General features: G+C 44.4%; 1 protein-coding gene across 1 annotated transcript in view; it reads left to right on the forward strand.

Moving 5' to 3' along the window:
* LOC126212792 (neuralized-like protein 4) overlaps positions 1–23,500 on the forward strand; it is a 303,166-nt gene that overhangs the window by 157,632 nt on the left and 122,034 nt on the right. The window contains exon 19 of the mRNA XM_049940194.1: positions 15,715–15,889. Coding sequence (XP_049796151.1) covers positions 15,715–15,889 — 175 coding nt within the window. The remainder of the gene's footprint in view (positions 1–15,714; positions 15,890–23,500) is intronic.

Here is a 23,500-nt window from a genome sequence, read left to right on the forward strand (position 1 = left end):
AGGCCGTACTTTAACTGAGCACATTGTTACAGGTTGCTTCCTATCAGCTGAAGACTGTACTACTTCCCTACTCGACGTCCCGAGCGAGAATGGCCGAGCGCACGCCAGAGACTTGTCGCGAGCCGCAGAGTGGCGCTAGTCTCGACTCGCGGGTCCGGCGATACTAGTACGGACCGCGGTCGATAACTGCGACCCCTAAAGAGCGCGGTACCGAATGTCGGTACCGCATTCCTCCCCCGCAAATACGGCTTACGACTGCCGGGTGGAGCGCCCCACGCTGACGTAGTTGAGGAGGTGGGGAGCCCGACTGCAGATGAGGCGTGCCCACCAGCACCCTGCCATTCGGACCGAGGGGAGACAGGAAATGCCTGGAAACTACTCCAGGGTGCGACAATTGGTCCTGTCACGGTCGCCACCGAGCGAGGTGGCGCAGTGGTTAGACACTGGACTCGCATTCGGGAGGATGACGGTTCAATCCCGCGTCCGGCCATCCTGATTTAGGTTTTCCGTGATTTCCCTACATCGCTCCAGGCAAATGCCGGGATGGTTCCTTTCCAAGGGCACGGCCGACTTCCTTCCCCCTCCTTCCCTAATTTGATGAGACCGATGACTTCGCTGTCTGGTCTCCTTCCCCAAAACAACCAAGCAACCACCACAGTCGCCAGTTGATGTGGTTAATAAAAAAGAAAAGAAAAGGTTGAAAATGTGGGAAGAAATGGTGAATAAAAAGGGGGTTTTAAAATCGTTAATGACCTTGAAAAAGGGAAAGAATGAAATGCAAATCGGACTCCGTATTACAGAAAAGCTATCGGACTTCGTGATTCGGAAAAGCTATTGTCGGGGTGGTCCTTGTGGCGTTTCTGAGCAAAAGTCAAACCAATTTCCACTACAAAAATTATTTGAAAGAGAACAGAGAATAACAAAATGTGACTAACAGGGGGAAATGGCGTAGATAAGAGTTCATCCTTTACCATGTTAACATGGCTTCTCTCGTGTGGAGTCCAGGTCTTGTTCTCCAAAAATCTCCTCCTTCATTTCTCCGTGAAAAGTCATAGCTGCTCCGAAATCTTGCAATAAATTTCATTGTCCAGGAATTACTAATGTATACAAAAACCGTCTTGATATTAAATGCAATGTATTTTACGTTGCTGCCTCCATCCTCCAAATTTCATACAAACTTCCACAATACGTCTGCACATCAATGACTTTTCTCGTCTTAATCCGACCAAGACTAGCTAATGAGTAAGCTAAGCTACCGCTCTCAAGAGACAAGCTGGTAGAAAACAAAAAAGTTACAATTTTAGTACCTTCATTTTCTTATATATTTTCTCTGCCGTCGAGCGCTCATGCAGCTGCGACAGTATGATTTATATCTGAGGGAACGAGTGTAGCGCGGCGAAATTCAAAGTCCCGCTACATTTTTATTGTGTCTATCGCAACTCAGCATCTCTGTTATATGGTGAGTAGCAACTTTGCTTCTCTGGTATTACTACTAGTTGTTTCTTTTCCTGTTCCACTCACAAATAGAGCGAGGGAGAAGTGACTGTCTGCGTGCCTCCACATAAGCCCTAATTTCTCGTGTCTCATCTTCGTAGTCCTTACACGCAATGTACGTCGACAGCAGTAGAATTGTTTGGCAGCCAGCTTCAAATGGCAGGTCTCTAAATTTTCTCAATAGTGTTTCTCAAAAAGAACATAGCCTTCCCTCTGGGAATTCTCATTGGAGTGCCCGAAGCATTGCTGTAACACTTACGTGTTGTGTTCCTTTGTCATGTCATTTTAACCGTATCAGCTTCTCAATTTGCTCTCATTTTTCTTCCTATCATTTTTTTTTGCTTTTGAAATATTTGTTCATGTGATTTAAATCAATCTCGTGTAGTAATTTTGATTTAATTGCTTTCACTTTATCATCCTATTTTTTCATCCGTGTTATTGCAGTCATTGTTTTTATTCCTCATTTTCCTTGAATTTTGTTTTGCTTATAATACCTTATTTTGTTTAAATCTTCATCTCCCGTATTCTATATATAGTGCAATGGAAAATACATTTTTGACACTATTGGACAGTCAATGTAAACAGATTATTTTGTCTTTTTTACCAGTAGATCTGCATCTTCAGATATTTAAATCAAAAATTCCGATTGTAGAAAGGATGGTATAAAGAAAAAATGAGAACAAATGAAAAAATTCATACAGTTTTTAAAATGTGACAAAGGAATAGAAATAAAAAGCTACATTTATACCAATTCATTGAATAAAAATAATGATCGATGTCATTTTGATAAATATTTAATGTTCAATAAAATTCTTCAGGGTATCAGACCGCATCGTCATAATTTAAAATGCGCCAACGTTTCGGCCAGCGTTGCAGCTAGCCTTCATCAGGGCCTTACGTTAACTGCTAAATGAACACACTTGGTTCCTTAAATAGCTGCACGAGAAAACCGTGTCGTTACTTGATTGGCTGTAAAAGGAGGAGGAGGAGGGGTGAAAAGTATGCTTTATTGGTGTTTCCTTTATTATCTGTCATTGGCTGAAATAGCTGCTTTGTATTGGTCTTTATATTAATCCACCCCATTGGAGGAGACGGACGAATAGCGAACAGGTGATGGCTGTGACGTCACACTGTTTCCATGCTGTCCAGAAGCCGGCTGCAGCGTGCCATTGCTTTGTGTGCTCGCGACCACTACTGCGGCTCTCCGCGTGTGTGCATGGGCCGCCACGGCTCTGCCGCCGCTCCGTAGCCCTGCTATTGCAGGCAGCCAAGACCTCGGAAGCTTGTACCCGTCCTCTCTATTCATGTTGGCGGGTCTTTTGGCTATTTCTATCGCCTCTCTAATCTTTCTTTTGAAAGTGAGAGGCTGTTTCGCCAGGACGCGGGCTTCTTGAAAAAATATTGGTTTCCCGCACTCGTCTCGGTGTTCCGCCACTGCTGACTTAGTGTGCTGTTTCAGGCGGATATATCTTTCATGTTCAGAGAGCCTTGTGCTAATCGGACGTCCCGTCTCACCTATGTAGACTAATCCACACGCACAACCAATTTCATACACGCCAGCTGTGTGTAGTTTGTCAACTGCATCCTTGGTAGAACCGAGCATGTCTGATATTTTGTTTCTGCTTCGGAAAATTGGTTTGATGTCGGCTTTTCGTAGAATTTTGCCAATACGTTCGGTGACCCCTTGTACATATGGTAACACAACAATGCTCTGTGCCTCCTTCTCCTCTTCCCTATTAGTCTTCTCCCTTGTCGACATGGTGCTGTCTATCATCTGCTTCCCATAGCCATTAGTTCCGAAGATGGACCTGAGGCATTCAAGTTCTGTCTTCAGATGTTCTTCGTCGCTTATCCTGTACGCTCTCTTCGTTAGCGTGTGCAGGGCGGACTTCTTCTGCGTGGGGTGATGGTGGGAGGAGGCGTGAAGGTACCTGTCCGTATTGGTTGGTTTCCTGTACACTTTGTGGCCAAGTTTACCATCAGGTTTTCGATAAACTTCCACGTCGAGAAAAGGCAGCACCCCATTCTTCTCTGTTTCCATTGTAAACTGAATTTTCCTATGCTGTTGGTTAAGGTGCTTGTGGAAGTTCTGTAACTCCTCTTCTCCGTGGGGCCAGATGACGAAAGTATCATCCACATAGCGAAGCCAACAATTTGGACGTAATGGTGCGGACTGGAGGGCTGTTTCCTCAAATGCCTCCATGAAAATTTCTGCTGCGATAGGCGATAGGGGTGAGCCCATAGCTACACCGTCAGTTTGTTCATAAAATTGACCTCTCCACTTGAAATAGGTGGTCGTCAGACAGTGGCGCACAAGCTCACATACATCAGGTGCCACGCGTTCTTCTAGGATGTTCACAGTATCTGACACTGGGACATTCGTGAATAGGGATTTGACGTCGAAACTAACCATCAGATCTTGGTCCGTAACACACATTTCCTTTAGGAGAGACACGAAGTGAGTGGAATCCTTAACGTAGGACTCGGTTTGGTGCACTAGGTGTCGGAGCCTAGGTGCCAGTTCTTTCGCTAGGTAGTAGGTCGGCGAATTTATACTGTTTACTATGGGCCTTAAGGGAAAGTCGGTTTTGTGTACCTTCGGTACACCATATATCCTTGGTGCCTGTGTCACTTGCTGGATGAATCTTCTGGCCTTGTCGAAGTTGATTCTAGAGTGCTTGAGCAGTGCCTGCGTCGTTCTGATTAGCTTGGCCGTCGGATCTCCCTGGAGTTTCTTGTAGATAGGTTCTGCGAGAATATCTTCCATTCGTTTGTTGTAATCAGTTGTGTCCAAGACTACAGTGGCGTTGCCCTTACCTGCCTGTACCACTACTAAGTGGGGGTTGTCCCTGAGTTCCTTGATGGCATGGTATTCCTCAGCGTTGATGTTTTGCTTCGGTGGCTTTGCTTTATTCAGAACGCCTCCTCCCACCATCACCCCACGCAGAAGAAGTCCGCCCTGCACACGCTAACGAAGAGAGCGTACAGGATAAGCGACGAAGAACATCTGAAGACAGAACTTGAATGCCTCAGGTCCATCTTCGGAACTAATGGCTATGGGAAGCAGATGATAGACAGCACCATGTCGACAAGGGAGAAGACTAATAGGGAAGAGGAGAAGGAGGCACAGAGCATTGCTGTGTTACCATATGTACAAGGGGTCACCGAACGTATTGGCAAAATTCTACGAAAAGCCGACATCAAACCAATTTTCCGAAGCAGAAACAAAATTATCAGACAAGCTCGGTTCTACCAAGGATGCAGTTGACAAACTACACACAGCTGGCGTGTATGAAATTGGTTGTGTGTGTGGATTAGTCTACATAGGTGAGACGGGACGTCCGATTAGCACAAGGCTCTCTGAACGTGAAAGATATATCCGCCTGAAACAACACACTAAGTCAGCAGTGGCGGAACACCGAGACGAGTGCGGGAAACCAATATTTTTTCAAGAAGCCCGCGTCCTGGCGAAACAGCCTCTTACTTTCAAAAGAAAGATTAGAGAGGCGATAGAAATAGCCAAAAGACCCGCCAACATGAATAGAGAGGACGGGTACAAGCTTCCGAGGTCTTGGCTGCCTGCAATAGCAGGGCTACGGAGCGGCGGCAGAGCCGCGGCGGCAGAGCCGTGGCGGCCCATGCAGACACGCGGAGAGCCGCAGTAGTGGTCGCGAGCACACAAAGCAATGGCACGCCGCAGCCGGCTTCTGGACAGCATGGAAACAGTGTGACGTCACAGCCATCACCTGTTCGCTATTCGTCCGTCTCCTCCAATGGGGTGGATTAATATAAAGACCAATAGAAAGCAGCTATTTCAGCCAATGACAGCTAATAAAGGAAACACCAATAAAGCATACCTTTCACCCCTCCTCCTCCTCCTTTTACAGCCAATCAAGTAACGACACGGTTTTCTCGTGCAGCTATTTAAGGAACCAAGTGTGTTCATTTAGCAGTTAACGTAAGGCCCTGATGAAGGCTAGCTGCAACACTGGCCGAAACGTTGGCGCATTTTAAATTATGATGATGCGGTCTGATACCCTGAAGAATTTTATTGAAGAAGACAACGGCCACGGAAGCGTACGCTTACAAATATTTAATGGTAAACAAATTTAAGGCACCTGATGAGATTTGAACCCATGATTGTGGAGACATTACCCTAACCATTACTCCATGCAACCAGTTTACATAATCCTTCTCTTTTAGCACTACACAGTCTCACATAAATTTCCCAACTTTTTCCTCTCGATTACTCACAAAAGAGAACTCACCAGGTTGAATGGCTGCCGGGTGTGATACCTGAGATCTTAACCGACGTCATCGTATAGGTGGTTTCAAAAATGTCGGACTGACGGCTGGGGTCTCTCCTTGTAAGAAGAATACATATGGAGGAGCAACATGTGCTACTCAAATCAGTTCAAAAATATACCTCACTTTTTCAAAATTAGTGGTGCAGCCTCTCTTCAACTGAGTGGCAACAAAAATTTCGGACCCCAGCTCATCCGATACGAATAACTTTTGACTGGCCTCTTCTGATCCGGCACAGCCTGCCTGTAGAAACTCACAATAAGATGCAGCTCCATTCACAAAAACGTGCACCACATTGGCTGCCAAATGACAAGCCGACTGCCTCAGTACACTGCTTCCTCGTAACTGCCAGTTTCCAGCACTCTCTTTCCTTCCTTCCAGTTCAATGCACCCTCATTGCACCACCAGACCCTAGTCATTCACTGGCAGATATATCCACTCCAAAGGTCACCAGTGACACGTAAATACCTCCCACATAACAGGGGTATCGAAATAGACAGGCGAGTGGTCAGAAAAGATGACAGAGATGTTCCCGGTAATTATGTGCAAAAATATGTAATCAAAAAGAAAGGAACGCTGTGCAGTTTGTGTAAAAAAAGACAGGCCACACCCACCTACAAGAAGGACAGTAAAAGTGATCCACAGACCTTCCATCCAGTATCCTTGACATTAATTTGTTGTAGGATCTCGGAACATGTCCTGAGCTCGAACATAATGAGATAACTCGAACAGAATGACCTCCTCGGTGCCAACTGGCACAGATCTCGAAATCGTCGATCGTGTGAAACCCGACTTCCACTTTTCTCGCACGACATACTGAAAGCTTTGGATCGAGGCAGTATTTCTTTATTTCTGAAAAGCGTTTGACTCCGTACTACACCTACACTTACTGTCAAAAGTATGATCTTGTGGGGGTACTGAGTGAAATTTGTGACTGGGTTGATGACTTTTTCGTAGGGAGGATGCAGCATGTTATCTTGGATGGAGAGTCATCATTAGATGTAGAAGTAACTTCAGGTGTGCCCCAGGGAAATATTGTTGGGACCCGTGCTATTCGTGTTGTACGTTGATGACCTTACAGACAATATTAATAGTAGCCTCACGTTGGTTTGCAGATATGCAGTTACCTGTGAAGTAGTGCAGTCTGAAAGAAGGTGCAGGAGTATTTAGTCCGATCTTAATAAGATTTCAAACTGGTGCAAAGAGTTGCAACTTGCTTTAAATGTTCAGAAATGTAAAATTGTGCACTTAAGAAAATGGAAAAATGTTGCATGCTATGACTATAATATCAATGAGTCACAGCTGGAATTGGCCAACTCAGTGGAATAGTGTAGAAGTACAATCAGTTTATAAAGGAGATTGCTTACAAATCACTCGTGCGATCCATCCTAGAATAGTTCTCAAATGTATGGGGCCCGTACCAAATGGGTTCTAATAGGGGATATCGAATGTATACAGAGAAGGGCAACAGGAATGGTCCCAGATTTGTTTGACCCGTGGAAGAGTTTCACAGTGATACTAAAGGAACTGAACTTTAAGACTCCTGAAGATAGAAGCAGATTATCCCCACAAAGTCTGTTAACTAACTGTTAAGAACTTGCTTCAAATGGTATACCATAATCCGCTACGTTACACTGTGTGATCAAACGTATCTGGACGCCTGGCTTGAAAATGACTTAAAAGTACGTGGCGTCCTCTGTCAGTAATTCCGGAATTGAATACGGTGTCGGCCCACCCTCAGCCTCGATGACAGCTTCCACGCTCGCAGGCGTACATTCGGTCGGGTATCGGAAGGTTTCTCGGGGAATGGCAGCCCATTCTTCACAGAGTGCTGCTCTGAGGAGAGAGATCGATGTCGGTCGGTGAGGCCCGGTACGAAGTCCGCGTTCCAAAATATTCCCAAAGGTCTTCTATAGGATTCAGGTCAGGAGTCTGTGCAGTCCAGTCCATTACAGGGACATTATTGTCATGTAACCACTCCACCACAGGCCAAACGTTTTGAATAGGTACTCAGTTGTGTCGAAAGATGCGTTCGCCATCTCAGATTTGCTCTTCAACAGTGTGAAGCAAAAAGGTGCTTAAAACATCAATTTAGGCCTAAGCTGTGATAGTGCCACGGAAAACAACTAGGGGTGCAAGCCCCCTCCTTGAAAAACACGACCACACCGTAACACCACCACTTCCGAATTTTACTGTCGGCACTACACACGCTGGCAGACGACGTTCACCGGGCATTCGCCATACCCACACCCTACCATCGGATCGCCACATTGTGTACCGTGATTCGTCACTCCACACAACGTTCTTCCACTGTTCAGTCGTCCAATGTTTACGCTCCTTACACCGAGAGAGGCATCATTTGGCATTTACAGGCGTGATGTGCGGCTTATGAACAGCCACTCGACCTTGAAATCCAAGTTTTCTCACCTCTCGCCTAACTGTCGTAGTACTTGCAGTGGATCCTGATGTACTTTGAAATTCCTGTGTGACGGTCTGGATAAATGTCTGCCTATTACACATTACGACCCTCTTCAACTGTCGGCGGTCTCTGTCAGTCAACAGATGAGGTCGGCCTGTACGCTTTTGTGCTGTACGTGTCTCTTCACGTTTCCACTTCACTATCACATCAGAAGCAGTGGACCTGGGGATGTTTAGGAGTGTGGAAATCTCGCGTACAGACGTATGACACAAGTGACAGACAATTACGTGACCACGTTGGAAGTCTGAGTGTTCCACGGAGCGCCCTATTCTGCTCTCTCATGATGTCTGATGACTACTCAGGTCTCTGGTATGGAGTACCTGGCAGTAGGTGGCAGCACAGTGCACCTAATATGAAAAACATATGTTCTTTGGGGTGTCCAGATACTTTTGGTCACATAGTGTGTCTCTTACAAGGAGATAATATTAGAATAATTAGACACACACACACAGGCATACAGTCAGTCTTTTTTCCCACACTCCGTATGTCAATGGGATGAGAAGAAAGCCTAATAACCGGTACAGTAGGCTATACCCTCTGCTGTGCATTTCCCAGTGATTTGCAGAGTATAGATGGAAGTACAGATATAGAATTGACAGACACCTTTCAATATGTGGGACTTGGTGACAGCTGTTGGAACCCCACAGCAGAGAGTGAGTTTCGTATCAGATCTACACCTCAGAATATGTGGTACACAACTATTTTTTATGTTTTAATTGGAATTAGGAAACTGGTGGAGGGAATGGAAAGGGTGGAACAGCTAAAGAGGAGTGAGGGAGGGGGAAAACCTGAGGGGTACTGGCAGAGGGGAAAGAAGGGAGGGATGTATGAGCACAACAGATCTGTAGTCGGTAAAACACCTGCGTAAGAAGGGTCCTATTCTAAAATTATAAGATTTTCCCTCTTTCCTTTCAGTTTGTAGTGTAAGGTCATCTTTGGAACCCTTGTTTCTCCCATCCATTCCAGATGTTTCTTCCAGTTTTGATTGTTTTTATGTTCTTCTGTCTTGTGATTTATTGCAAAAATATTCAGTTTTTGGCTCATATTTTCATTGGGAATCCTGTCTAACTTTGTGCAACCTTTGACTGCTCATAAAAATATCGTTTGAGCTGCTCGAAGAAGCTAAAATGCTTCCTCCTCGTAACCCGGGAGTCTGTTGTGCAGCAGAACACGTACAGCCGTCACGTTGTAGAACATCATTTTTGTCTCTTTTCGTGTGTTTTTTAATGTTCCACTTACAGTGGCACGTAAGCTCTGACACGTACGGAGTTTGATACATCCTTATTGTCATTGAAATCAGTGCAGCTTCCTAGGTAACCGAAGTGCTGAACTCATTCCAAAATCTTATCTTCAATCACAGTTTTGTTTTGGACTGTGTTATTTCCCGTGGGATCCTACTGGTGCAGTTTCATTTACTATTGCCTTAAAGTTATATGCATTTAAATTGAGTTTCTCTAGTTCATCTTCAGTTTTTGCCATTAGTACAATGTTGTCAGCATATAATAGTGTTAATATATTTCCTGTTTGGAATACAGATCCCTTCTGGCGCTATTCCTATTTTCAGGTAACTTTGTCTTTAAAAATAAATGGAAAAGAATACGCGATATGTAATTTCCTGCCAGCTCTGTCTGTCCACCCTGTCTGATGCTTTTTCAAAAGCTACGAAAGCCAGATAGGTCAGTAAATATATTGTCGCTGCGTGACCTGCCTCTTGTGAAGCCACTTTTTTGTTCTAGAAGTAAACTTCTGTAATAATCTTTAATACGTTATTTAATACATCGGAATATAAACTACGGCGACAAGTGCAATACGCACATATACGGATGCCGGTAGCATCGCGTACACGAGGTATAAAAGGGCACTGCATCGGTGGAGCTGTCGTTTGTATTCGGACGATTAAAGTGACAGGGTTTCAGACACGACTGTGGCCGCACGACAGCTGTCGACAGACTCTGAATGCGGAACGGTAGTTGCAGCTGGAAATGTGGGACTTTCCATTTTGAAAATTGTTAACAAAATCAATATTCCGATATCCACAGTGTCGAGAGCATGCCGAGAATGCCAGATTTTAGGCAGTACCCGTCACTTCGGGCTCCGCCGTGGCCGACGGCCTCCGTTCGACGACACGGAGCGGCGGAGTTTTTGTAGAGTTGTCGGTGCTAAGATGCGAGTGACACTGCACGAAATAACTGTAGTAGTGAATTTGTGGCGTACGACAGATGTATACGTTATGACGGCGCTAGAGGGCGAAGGCGGCACGTGACCGACGCGGTTGCCACACCGCAACTTTCCTCGCGGTGCCTCTCTCGGGCTCGTGGCGGTACGAGTCGGACTCTGGGCGAACGGAAAACTGCGGCCCTGTCAGACGAGTCCCACTTTCATTCGGCGAGAGCTGGCGGTAGAGTCGGAGTGCGGCGCAGACCTCGCGGAGCCGCGGACCAGAGTCGTCGACGAGGCACCGTGCGAGCCGGCGGTGGTTCCCGAATGGTGCGGGCCGCGTTTACGAGGGTAGGACCGGCTGTCAGTTACCTTCAGCTTCTCGGAGCCCGTTCTCGGCTGTCCGCGGACTCGACTTTCGCAAACGACGACAGAATTCTTACGTACGTAAGTGTGCCGTGTTACCGGACCGCAGTCGTTCGTAATCGGTTTGAAAACGTGAAACTTCCTGGCAGATTAAAACTGTGTGCCGGACCGAGACTCGAACTCGCGACTTTTGCCTTTCTTTCGGGAGTGTTAGTTCTGCAAGGTTCGCAGGAGAGCTGTTAAGTTTGGGGGGGTAGGAGACGAGGTACTGGCAGAAGTAAAGCTGTGAGGACGGGGAGTTAGTCGTGCTCGGGTAGCTCAGTCGGTAGAGCACTTACCCGCGAGAGGCAAAGGTCCCGAGTTCGAGTCTCGGCCCGGCACACACTTTTAATCTGCCAGGAAGTTTCATATCGGCACACACTCCGCTGCAGAGTGAAAATCTCATTCGGGTTTGAAAACATTCTGGATAATTCGAGTGAACAATTTGACCACCCAGGTGTCCCGACGCAAATCCCGTCGAACGTTTATGGGACGTAATCGAGAGTTCAGTTCGGGCACAAAATCCTGCGCTGCACTGGCAACTTTTTCACAATTACGGACGGCTGTAGAGGCACGACGACTCAGTATTTCTGCAGGGGCTTCCGAAGAGTCGCCGAGTCCGTGTCGCACGGAGCTGCCGCACTGTGTGGGGCGAGACGAGCTCCGGCAGGATACGGGGAGGTGTCCTGCGACGTTTGTCACCCGAGTCACTTCTGCGGGTCTCGATTATCGTATTGACACTGTGTAATTTGAAGATTTGCAGCGACTCCCTTGTTTGAACAGTGATAATACCTGTGTTGTAAGCTATTCTTATAGAATTTTAGTGTTTAGCCATCAGGTGTCGATCAGAAGTACCATATTTACTCGAATCTAAGCCGCACCTGAAAAATGACTCGAAATAAAGGGAAAAACAATTTCCCGAATCTAAGCCGCACCTGAAATTTGAGACTCGAAATTCAAGGGGAGAGAAAAGTTTTAGGCCGCACCTCCAAATCAAAACAAAGTTGGTCCATTGTAATATGAGACACAATTTAGGTCTAATGAAAGACGATACAGCTACAGTAGTTTGCTTCGAGTCTTAAGCTTAGCAGTTAATTTTACCAGGTAGCCGTTGCTATGCGTCAGGCGCTCCGCTCCGTCCATATTTATATGGGTACCCTTCCTTTTTCACGTGCTTTGTCTGGTTTGAATCGATTGCTTATTTTGCTTTGATGTGCCATTTTCTTTGTTATAGGTGTTTACGTCAGTCGAAGCTGAAAAAGCATTACTGTACTGTGTCGTGCATTGTTTGTCACATTCTGATAGTGCGTGTTTACGGCCTGTCGCCGCTCGAGGCATGGCTTGCTTTTGTGCACGCTGCCGCTGCTTACAATAAAAAAAAAGAAGAGAGGAATCGTCTCATTAGCGAAACAATGGCAAGAGACCGCTATTTGTTGTTACTTACACTGCTGCCGCTTTCTTTGATAATAATCAACAAGAACCAAATAATAGACTGTGTGTGATAGAAGATGTTCTGAATGAGAGTTAGGCGAAAATTTTTCTCCGTTTGAAAATCTTTGCGGACGCTTCTTTAGGACATCATCAAATTCTGCACAGAAATTAGTCATCTTACATTTAAAATCTAGTCAGTTGCCGTGCTTCATTTCTGACTGTATCACTATTAGGCATAAGAATAATACGAATATAAACATGACACGATATGTATATTCTTCCGCGTTTGCTGTTGTCTCACTCTAGTTTCGTAGTTTATTACGCAGACAGGATTTAAATGACATAGCAGCAAACACGAAAGAATACATGGCATAATGTTTATATTTGTATTCTTTCTTATGGTGCAGAGAATACTGCATGTGATTCACATTTCTTCAGGTTCCAAACATCCCAAACAGTACATTGAAATGCTGCTACATTCAAAGATGAACAATACGAAATTTGTATTTACTTTGTTGGATAATGTATGAAAATGCAGTGGTCGAAAGTCGGGCCGGAGAAAGAAAAGCTCGTCTTCCACACACTCTCTCTCTCTCTCTCTCTCTCTCTCTCTCTCTCTCTCTCTCTCTCTCTCTCTTTTTTTGACAGAGAGATTTTGGCGCCAGTATTTATCTTTGTGCCTGCAAAGCATGCCTGTGTGGCGCTACATATATTCGATGCCAGAAGTTAGTTGTGGCGGCACCTACCAACATTTTTCAGAACTTCCACTTACTTTGCATTCGATTCTAAGCCGTAGGCGGTTTTCTGGATTATAAAAACTGCAAAAAAAGTGCGGCTTAGATTCGAGTAAATACGGTAAAATCCTCAACTTGAGCAGTAATCTGTTAAGTTTAATTAACACACTATTAATCCTGTCATGTCGTGGGCGTTTGTGCATTTTTGTTTTTAATTATGTTGTCCATTTCTTTTAAGGTAGTTACATTTTTGTTCACATATCTGGAGCACAGAACAATGAAACTATAAACCGTAAAACTTAAAATAGTGGAGTTATAAAAGTGGTATTATGTGAAGCGATCAGAATTACAGGGAATACCGTGTAACAGTTACAGTTAACTGCGTCTGCTTCTGTGTGACGGCGTCACTCAGTGTGCGCGTTTTGCAGTGTGTGGGGAAGCCGGTGTGCACGGCGACTCGCTGCCGGGCCGAAGCGCCGCCACTCTCACTTCTCGGTGAATGCGGCTGTCGTCTGTGTGAGCGTTGTGTAGGGGTAGACGGCTGGAAGTGGCAGCGGTGTGCTGTCGATAAACTCTTGCTGTCGGTTTAATGTGTTGTGGGCTCTCGTGAACGGTGTGTAAAAATCTCGCTTTCTTCCGACATTGTCCCTCAGGTTCATTGTGTAGTATTTCTGGATGTGTACTGATGGTTCCATCAGATTGATTTGATGTTATATGATGCCCACCAGATGCTGTTTTATTATTGTCTGTTAAACTGTGCTATTTGAAACACACTTCAAATGTCCCGCCTGTATGACCGATGTAAGGATTTCGTCAGATTCCACACTTCAGTCTACACACACCTGCTGCTGTGAATTTTGAGTGTATTTATTTATTATTTGTGCAGTGCTTCAGTCTGAAGTGAAGAATGTCGTTACTCTAGTGCCCTTTACACACATTGGTACTATGAAACTGTCAAGCAGTTTTTTTGACACTTGTCCTTTATTATTTGTGTGCGTGTGTGTGATTTTCTTGTCTTCTTATTTACCTGTTAGTATAGAACCATTGATTTTGTGTTGGTGTTGCCTTTTTATTTACTGTGGCAACTTTATTACTGTTGAAACCAGATACCTGTTGCTTATTGCAACTCTTTATTATAGCGATTTCTTTGTTCCTCTCTTGATTTCTTAACGACTGTTTCTTCTTCTTCTTCTTCTTCTTCTTCTTCTTCTTGTCATTGTTTTCCACATATTACTTTCTTTGTTGATCCCCCTTTTTTGTCTTTCCAGTGCACCTAATTTTCAACATTCAACATGTAACCTTGCAAGCCTGATTAATTTTCTGTATCAATAATATATTATTGTTCTACATATAATATTCAGAAGTTGGTTTTATGAACATCAGAATCGTGGTCAGGGGGTTTAAATGAACTTTCCATTTGAAAATGTTTGACTATTTATTATTTCTTTCAAATCTTTTTTCACGGTTCTCCAAAAGGTCGTGGAACACTACCATACAATGCTGTGCTCCATACAAACGCCCTTACAATTTCTTCCTCAAATTAAAGCCTGCTTTTGCTACTGGTATGTTTTACCTCGGCAGAAACACTCGTTTTGCCACTGCTAGTCTGCTGCTTACGTCTTCCTAGCTTTGTCTGCCACGTGTTATGTTGCCACGTGTTATTCTACTCTATGGTCGCCAATATGGATATTACATTTCTCACTAATGTATTCTCATTTACACTACTCGTCATTAGTTACATATTTCTTCGATTCTCTCACAATCGAAATTCTGTGTTCGTTAGAGTAATCGTTCAATTCGACAGTTCACTTAAACTGACGATATCAAAGTCATTGTCGAGTCTTACTGTCGATACCCGTTCATCCAGAATTTTAATCCCACTTCTGAACCTTTCTTTTGTTTCCGTTACTCTTTCTTCAATGTATAGATGGAACAGTAGGAGTAAAAGTCTCTATCCCTATTGTAGGGGGACTTTGAATTTCGCCACACTACACTCGTTCCCTCAGATATAAATTATACCGTCGCAGCTGTACGAGCGCTCGACGGCAGAGAAAATATTTATAAGAAAATGAAGGTACAAAAATTGTAACTATTTTTGTTTTCTACCCGCTATTGTCTCTTGTGAGCGAAAGCTTAATTTAACTTATTTACTAATCTTGGTATGATTCAGACGTAAAAAGTTATTAGTTAGTCTTGGTCTGATTAAGACATAAAAACTTACTGATGTGGAGACAATATAGTATTGTGGAAGCTTGTATGAAATTTGGAGGATGGAAGCAGCCGTAAAATACATTGCATTCAATAACAAGATGGTTTTGATCTGTATACATCAGTAATTCTTGGACGATGAAATTTACTGCATAATTTCGGAGCAGCTACGACTTTTTCCTGGAGAAATGAAGGAGGAGATTGTTGGAGAACAAGACCTGAATGCCGCATTTTTCCCACATTTTCAACCCTTTCTTTTCTTCACTTTTTCTTTTTTTATTAACCACTACACTATCATACACCTTTCTTAATCTGAGAACATTGTTGTTTGTATTCCATTATCATTGTTCCCTGTTGGTTCTTGTACATAATTTGGCACATGGTCTCTCTCTCTCTCTCTCTCTCTCTCTCTCTCTCTCTCTCTCACTCACACACACACACACACACACACACACACACACACACACACACACAGTGCTGAGAACAAACTTTGTGTGACAGATCTGCTTGCGCGAGTTGGCCCCCCACTGGTCGGGAACCGTGCGGCTGGGTGTGACGACGCTGGTGCCCACGATGTCTGCATCCGGCTCCGGCTCCGGATCTGGATCGGGTGGTCCCGGCTGCCCGCCTGTCGCTGCCCTGCCGGCGGTCAGCGCCGACACTTGGTACCTCATACGTGAGTGCGGCTCTAATATATTTGGATATTTGAGAAATGTTGTTTGTTATACTCTTCCTGGTATGTCCACAGCTGTTGCTAAAATTTCACATGATTGAATCTGCACCAGTCGTAATTGGCAAATACTCTATTTTGATAAAATCGTACACACGACCTGAGTCTCTCAGTGTAAATCCTGTCTTGCAGCGCTAGAAAATGCGAGGGAAACAGAGAGTCATCGTATATAAAATTATTAGGTTGGTGCATAACTTTTTTTTGTTTTTGCATGTTGGTATTCTGGTTTACATTTACTCATTTGGGATAGTAAGAAGAGCCGGAGATGCTAGCAAATGGAGTGCCGAGTGGAGAAATCGGAACAGTTCCGACATTTTCTTCTGTTTGTGTTTGATAGAGAGGTGACAGTTGGGGACACCCGGAAACATCTGCGCCGTGTGTGGGGGTAATGTCACTGGACAGGGCACAGCGAGGAAATGGTTTTCGCATTTTGAGGAGGTCGTTTTGGCATTAGTGAATTTCCACCTTCGGGAAGACCTTTGGGGTTTGACAGAGGTCGTTTAAATGCATTAGTCGACTACGATTGACGTCATTGTACTCGAGAACTGGCAAAACGGACTACCTGTGATCGTTCCACTGTCGTGTGACATTTACGTGCAGTGGGGAAGGTTGCAAAATCGAGGTTTTGTTTTGTTTCAGGGCGCAAAAACAACTACGGTCATATGTACCCGTGTCGAAACTGTCAAAGACAAAGACAGAGAGAGGAGTTAAAAACAACTACAGGTCAATCCCAATCGACAGGAGAGAAGACAGCTAAAAACTGGGACACACAGAAGGGTCTATAAAATACAGAGAAGCAGAGGTCCGGAACTAAAAATTAAATGTCCTCGATAGTATTGCTACGACAGATAAAAAGTGAAACACAGTAGACAGCCCGTGCGTCGTTCGCTAAAACGGCCGATAACTTGCCAAAAATCACAACTGTCGGTGGGTTTCCGTACGTCCACTTCTCGTCACTCTTCGTCAATTGGATCTCGAATGACACCGACCGTTCGTGCTGTGTTTCGTTATCGGTGATGAGAAATGGTGTCTTTATGCTAAGGTAAGGGAAAGAAAGGAATGGTTGAGCACAAACAAAGCAGAAACTTCCCATATAAAGGCCCCTGGGCATCTGCAAGAAGTAACGGTACATATCTGGCAGAACAGTGACGGTGTGGTGTAGTACAAATTGCTTCCCCGAGGTGTAATCGTCGCTCCTGACATTTATTGTCGACATCCGAGACATCTTGTGGACGCAATCCGAGAACGACGACCGGGAAAACTGCGTGAAACGACACTACTCCACAGTAATGCCCGCCTGCATTCTGATAGACCGGCGAGAAACACTGTACGGGAGTCGGGTCGGGAAGTCATTCCGCATCCCCCTTATTCGTCTGACCTCGCGCCCTCACAGTTTCACCTTATCTGCCCTCTATCCCACAGTCTTCGAGGAACTTTCAGTCCGGACGAAAATTCGCTCCGAACATCGTTCGACGATTGTTCCCCTCGAAACTGCACAATTTCTACAGTCGTGGAATCGAAAAGTTACCCCGGCATTGGCAGACTGTTGTAAATAATGAAAGAGGATATATTATTGGTGTCTAAAGTCACTGTTACGTGTACTGTGACGTTTACTAATCTTGTGCAAAAACTCCGTGACATTATGGACCGCACCGACAATTTAAATTAAAAGGATCCGTACAGGTGTGAACGTCAAGTCGTGCTTTAATTGTGTGTGGGAAAACCGTAGAAGTGATGTAAAAATTGAAATTTATTGAGTAACATCGCAGATCCTGTGTGGATGAGGTACGAAGAGGTACTCGGACAGACAGTACCGCACCAGGTAAACGGGACGAGACCGAAAGAGCGGGACCGAATCAGAAAATAAACACTCGTTGCCAGACTAGTGCAAAACTACGAACAAACTGAATAGCCGTACGTGCGGCACAGGCGTAAGGAACCGAAATGGAGATGTAAATGTCACAGAGTGCCAATTTGTGAACCTCAAAAGCAGCGTACAGCGTAAGTGACCGGGCCGGTGCACACCGAGGATGCCCGGCGAGCCCATTCGGGAGACCGCAGTGTGAACTGCAGCGAGTCACCTCGGTACGCGTACACGTCGTAGAGCGGCTGCCGCTGGGAGCAACCCTGAGGGCGGGAGGGGCGACCGGAGGAATCGTAGCTGACACAGCAGCCACACTCCACATTTTCTCCCGAATGCCTCTCGCCGGTAATAATACTGTCGTACGAATGGCGTTAGCTGAGAAAGGCCTGCTACGGAGCAGACAGTAAAAGCACAACGAGCAATGTATAATGCAGTTGTTAAGAAATAAAAATAATAAAAATGTGTAATGAAATTGTCAGGAAATAAAAGTAATAAAACTGTAATTCAAAACATAAGAGACCAAATGGACACACCACAAACTAAAGATAATGGTGCAAGATACATAAAATATATTGATAAAATTAGTTAATTGTATGAATATAACAGAGGGGAAACAATCCACGTGGGAAAAATATATCTAAAAACAAGGATTCTGTAACTTACCAAACGAAAGTTTTGGTACGTTGATAGAGACAATAACAAACACCAACACACACACTAATTTCAAGCTTTCGCAACCAACGGTTGCTTCATCAGGAAAGAGGGAAGGAGAGGAAAAGATGAAAAGATGTGGGTTTTAAGGGAGAGGGTAACGAGTCATTCCAATCCCGGGACTGGAATGACTTACCTTAGGGGGAAAGAGGGACAGGTATACATTCTAGCGCAAGCGCGCGCGCACACACACACACACACACACACACACACACACACACACACACATATCCATCCGCACATATACAGACATATGTAAAGGCAAAGAGGTTAGGCCTACCTGTCCTTTTTTTCCCCCTAAGGTAAGTCTTTCCGCTCCCGGGATTGAAATGACTCCAACTCACATCCTTTCGTCTTTCCCTCTCCTTCCCTCTTCACTGATGAAGCAACCATGGGTTGCGAAAGCTTGAAATTTGTGTGTGTGTTTGTTTGTGTGTCTGTCAACCTGCCAGCACTTTTGTTTGGTAAGTTACAGAATCTTTGTTTTTAGATATAAATTAGTTAATTGGATAGACAAAAAAATCTACTCGGCAAGCGGCGGCAGAACACACACGTAAAAGACTGTCGCGATTGGTGAGCTCTCGGAACCGGTGGCTCCTCCTTCGTGCCGAAGGGGTTGAAGGGGAAGGAAGAATAAAAAAGGATACTTATTGTACGGTGAGTCTCCCCTGATCCTCGTTCTGGGTGCCTTCCCTGAAGCCTGCTGTAGTGGTTAATAAAAAAAGAAAAGAGAGAAGACAAGAAAAGAAAAAGAAAAAGGTTGAAAATGTGGGAAGAAATGGTGAATAAAAAGGGGGTTTTTGAAAAATCGGAAGGAAAGAAAGAAAGAAATGCAGATCGGACTTCGTATTACAGAAAAGCTATCGGACTTCGTTATTCGGAAAAGCTATTGTTGGGGTGGTCCTTGTGGGGTTTTTGAGCAAAAGTTAAACCAATTTCCACTACAAAAATTATTGACAAGAAGCAGAGAATAACAAAATGTAACTGACAGGGGGATGTGGCGTAGATAAGAGTTTATCCTTACCAGGTTAACTTGTCTTCTTTCGTGCGGCATCCATTTCTTCAAAAATCTCCTTCATTTCTGCGTGAAAAGTCTGCTCCGATATATTGCAATAAGTTTCATTGTCCAGGAATTTCTAATGTATACAAAACAGTCTTGATAATAAATACAATTTATTTTAGTTGCTTCTCTCCATCCTCCGAATTTCATAACAACTTCCACAATGTCTACACATTACAATCAGATCTAGACTAGCTATTATGTTTTTTACGTCAGCATCAGATCACGTCTGTCTTAAGCTTCGGCTATCAAGAGACAATCAAGAAACAGATAGAAAACAAAAAAGAGTTACAATTTTAGTATTTTCTCTGCCGTCGAGCGCTCATACCGCTGCGACAGCACAATTCATGTCTGAGGGAACGAGTGCAGCACGGCGAAATTCAAAGTCCCGCTACATCGCCCCCTCGACTGTCACGCTAAAACATTTAGCGTGGCAGGCTAGTAAAGCTAAAAGTCAATATATGCATATTTTCATTGGTAAGGCCACGTGCATCCATACGGGATAATCTTTGCCAACACTTACTTTCTAAACCTATATACTAAATACAATTATTAAAGTTTGGATCCTTTTTACACAATTGATATATATATTTACATACAGTTTGAAACTTCCTGGCAGATTAAAACTGTATGCCCGACCGAGACTCGAACTCGGGACCTTTGCCTTTTGCGGGTAATTGCTCAACCAACTGAGCTACCGAAGCACGACTCACGCCCGGTACTCACAGCTTTACTTCTGCCAGTACCTCGTCTCCTACCTTCCAAACTTTACAGAAGCTTCTGTAAAGTTTGGAAGGTAGGAGACGAGGTACTGGCAGAAGTAAAGCTGTGAGTACCGGGCGTGAGTCGTGCTTCGGTAGCTCAGTTGGTTGAGCAATTGCCCGCGAAAGGCAAAGGTCCCGAGTTCGAGTCTCGGTCGGGCACACAGTTTTAATCTGCCACGAAGTTTCATATCAGCGCACACTCCGCTGCAGAGTGAAAATCTCATTCTGGAAACATCCCCCAGGCTGTGGCTAAGCCATGTCTCCGCAATATCCTTTCTTTCAGGAGTGCTAGTTCTGTAAGTTTCGCAGGAGAGCTTCTGTAAAGTTTGGAAGGTAGGAGACGAGGTACTGGCAGAAGTAAACCTGTGAGTACCGGGCGTGAGTCGTGCTTCGGTAGCTCAGTTGGTTGAGCAATTGCCCGCGAAAGGCAAAGGTCCCGAGTTCGAGTCTCGGTCGGGCACACAGTTTTAATCTGCCAGGAAGTTTCATATCAGCGCACACTCCGCTGCAGAGTGAAAATCTCATTCTGGAAACATCCCCCAGGCTGTGGCTAAGCCATGTCTCCGCAATAGCCTTTCTTTCAGGAGTGCTAGTTCTGCAAGGTTCGCAGGAGAGCTTCTGTAAAGTTTGGAAGGTAGGAGACGAGGTACTGGCAGAAGTAAAGCTGTGAGTACCGGGCGTGAGTCGTGCTTGGGTAGCTCAGTTGGTTGAGCAATTGCCCGCGAAAGGCAAAGGTCCCGAGTTCGAGTCTCGGTCGGGCACACAGTTTTAATCTGCCAGGAAGTTTCATATCAGCGCACACTCCGCTGCAGAGTGAAAATCTCATTCTGGAAACATCCCCCAGGCTGTGGCTAAGCCATGTCTCCGCAATATCCTTTCTTTCAGGAGTGCTAGTTCTGTAAGTTTCGCAGGAGAGCTTCTGTAAAGTTTGGAAGATAGGAGACGAGGTACTGGCAGAAGTAAACCTGTGAGTACCGGGCGTGAGTCGTGCTTCGGTAGCTCAGTTGGTTGAGCAATTGCCCGTGAAAGGCAAAGGTTCCGAGTTCGAGTCTCGGTCGGGCACACAGTTTTAATCTGCCAGGAAGTTTCATATCAGCGCACACTCCGCTGCAGAGTGAAAATCTCATTCTGGATACATACAGTTTGTTTGAACAAGCTGCTCGCCAGTGCAGTTAATGTTGTGTGCTCCCAGCGTTGGTTTCCCAATGCATCTCTGGCAGCACATAGTCTTTGCGCATGCGCAGTAGCGTCACTGAATTTCGCGTGTGGCAGTTTCAAAATCGCTGTGTTATGACAGTCTTGCGCAGTATTCACTTTCACATAGTGTTCATTACAAGTTGTTATTCCAGCATAAATGGCGTGTTAAGTCCGGTGACACCATAAGATTGAGCGTGTGCATGATCTGAAGTAATATCTATGTCTTCTGTTACGACACAACACTCCAGGTCCTTGTGCATTTTCATGACTATTGTTCCCGGGGCATATATGGTCAATGTAGTTTTCAGCCTCCACATCGCCTACGACAGGTGCTGAGTTTATTGTCTCCAAAGCATCTGAAGGCCGGCCAGGAACAACGGCGTCGATGTTCGCAGAGGTAGGTGTTTCACCACGTTGTTTACACTCGCCAACAAACGTTCATTTGCAGTGTGAAAATCCTCATTATCGTCGAAGTAAATTGCAGTTTATATCGGTTTACAAACAGTTACTTGGTTTATGCACCATAAGTTTCACAAATAACACAAAATTCGTCGTTTATAATGTTCACAGTTTAACACAGTTTGCAACACTTTTTTGCCATATTTACATTTTAACAAAGCTCACTTTGTCCAAGCATGTTTACATCGTTAATTCTGAAAGCTTACATTTTCGTGCTCACATTTCAAAATATGTTGACAATATGCAAAGTTTTAACCCATACACAAATACATATAAATTTACAAGAATATACATGTGAAATATTTACACTAAAAATTATACTAAGTCCCATTGGCTACTTTCTTTTATTGGGGTATTATTTGTTTTTCATTCAGGTTTGGGCGTGCCAAGGGATATCACACTTAATATTTAAAGCACGGGCTTTCCTTCATTTACTATTTCCTTCTTTCTTTTGATTCCATATCGTGGCTAGTGGTTGACCAGGCTTGTAATGCCATCAATATTCATGTCTTTCTACTCTTACTTGAAAGTTTACTGTCACACAATATATCCTTACATTCCACAAACAAACAAATAATACCCAGCTGCAGGAGGTGGTAGGATAATGGAGAAAGAAAGAAAGATAGAATGGAAGGAACTATTCACTACCTATAAACTACCAAATCCTACAGCAACTACATAAAAAGAGAACACAATACATTATAATGTTTGCATCGCCTTCAAGGGGTGTGTGAAAGGAGGTGCTTACAATTTACCAAATCATGGGTAAATGTAAGTGTCCTTACGTCAAGTGTGTGTAGTATAACATCATGACAGATTCTCTGTTTGTGTTCTGACTGTCCATATGACTAAGTGTATTATACATTAACAAATCCTTGCATTACACTGCTCCTTTTTCTAGACCTCTTCAATCCTTTTCCTTCACCCTTCTTCCATCCCCTTCACTCTTTCTGCCCGAAGGAGGAGCCACCGGCTGCAAAAGCTTCGCCAATCGTGACGGTCTTTCACACGTGGTTCTGCCGCCGCTCGGCGAGTAGATTTTTTATGTGTCCGGTTAAATAATTTTATCAATAATTGATCGATTTTATTGTTACATCGAATATGCCGAGTATGTCGTACCGAGATTAAAAGGCAGTGGATCCAGGTAGTGCAATGCAACGTGTGAGGTGACCTACATAATTACAGTTCAGTACATCTCCTGTAACAGATATGTCAATGTGACTAGTTACCGTGGAGGGGGGAGGGGGGGGGGACCACTTGAATATGTAGGTAGGTGCAGGGCTACACATTAGGTGTAGCAGAGCAACGGAAAATTACGTACAAATCCATTAAATGGGAAACTGAACACGTTATGCGTCACCTCCCAGTTGTACAACACGCGACTCGAGAGATCGGGGGATGAGGCGCTACAGATACGAGTTAGACATCGCGAATAGTTGCTGAGCGTTCTCTTATGTTGAAATTTGGCTTCCTCATTTAGAGTACTGTCTGGATGTTTCAGC

Source organism: Schistocerca nitens, chromosome 11, assembly GCF_023898315.1.
Source record: "Schistocerca nitens isolate TAMUIC-IGC-003100 chromosome 11, iqSchNite1.1, whole genome shotgun sequence".
Lineage (NCBI taxonomy): Eukaryota > Metazoa > Arthropoda > Insecta > Orthoptera > Acrididae > Schistocerca > Schistocerca nitens.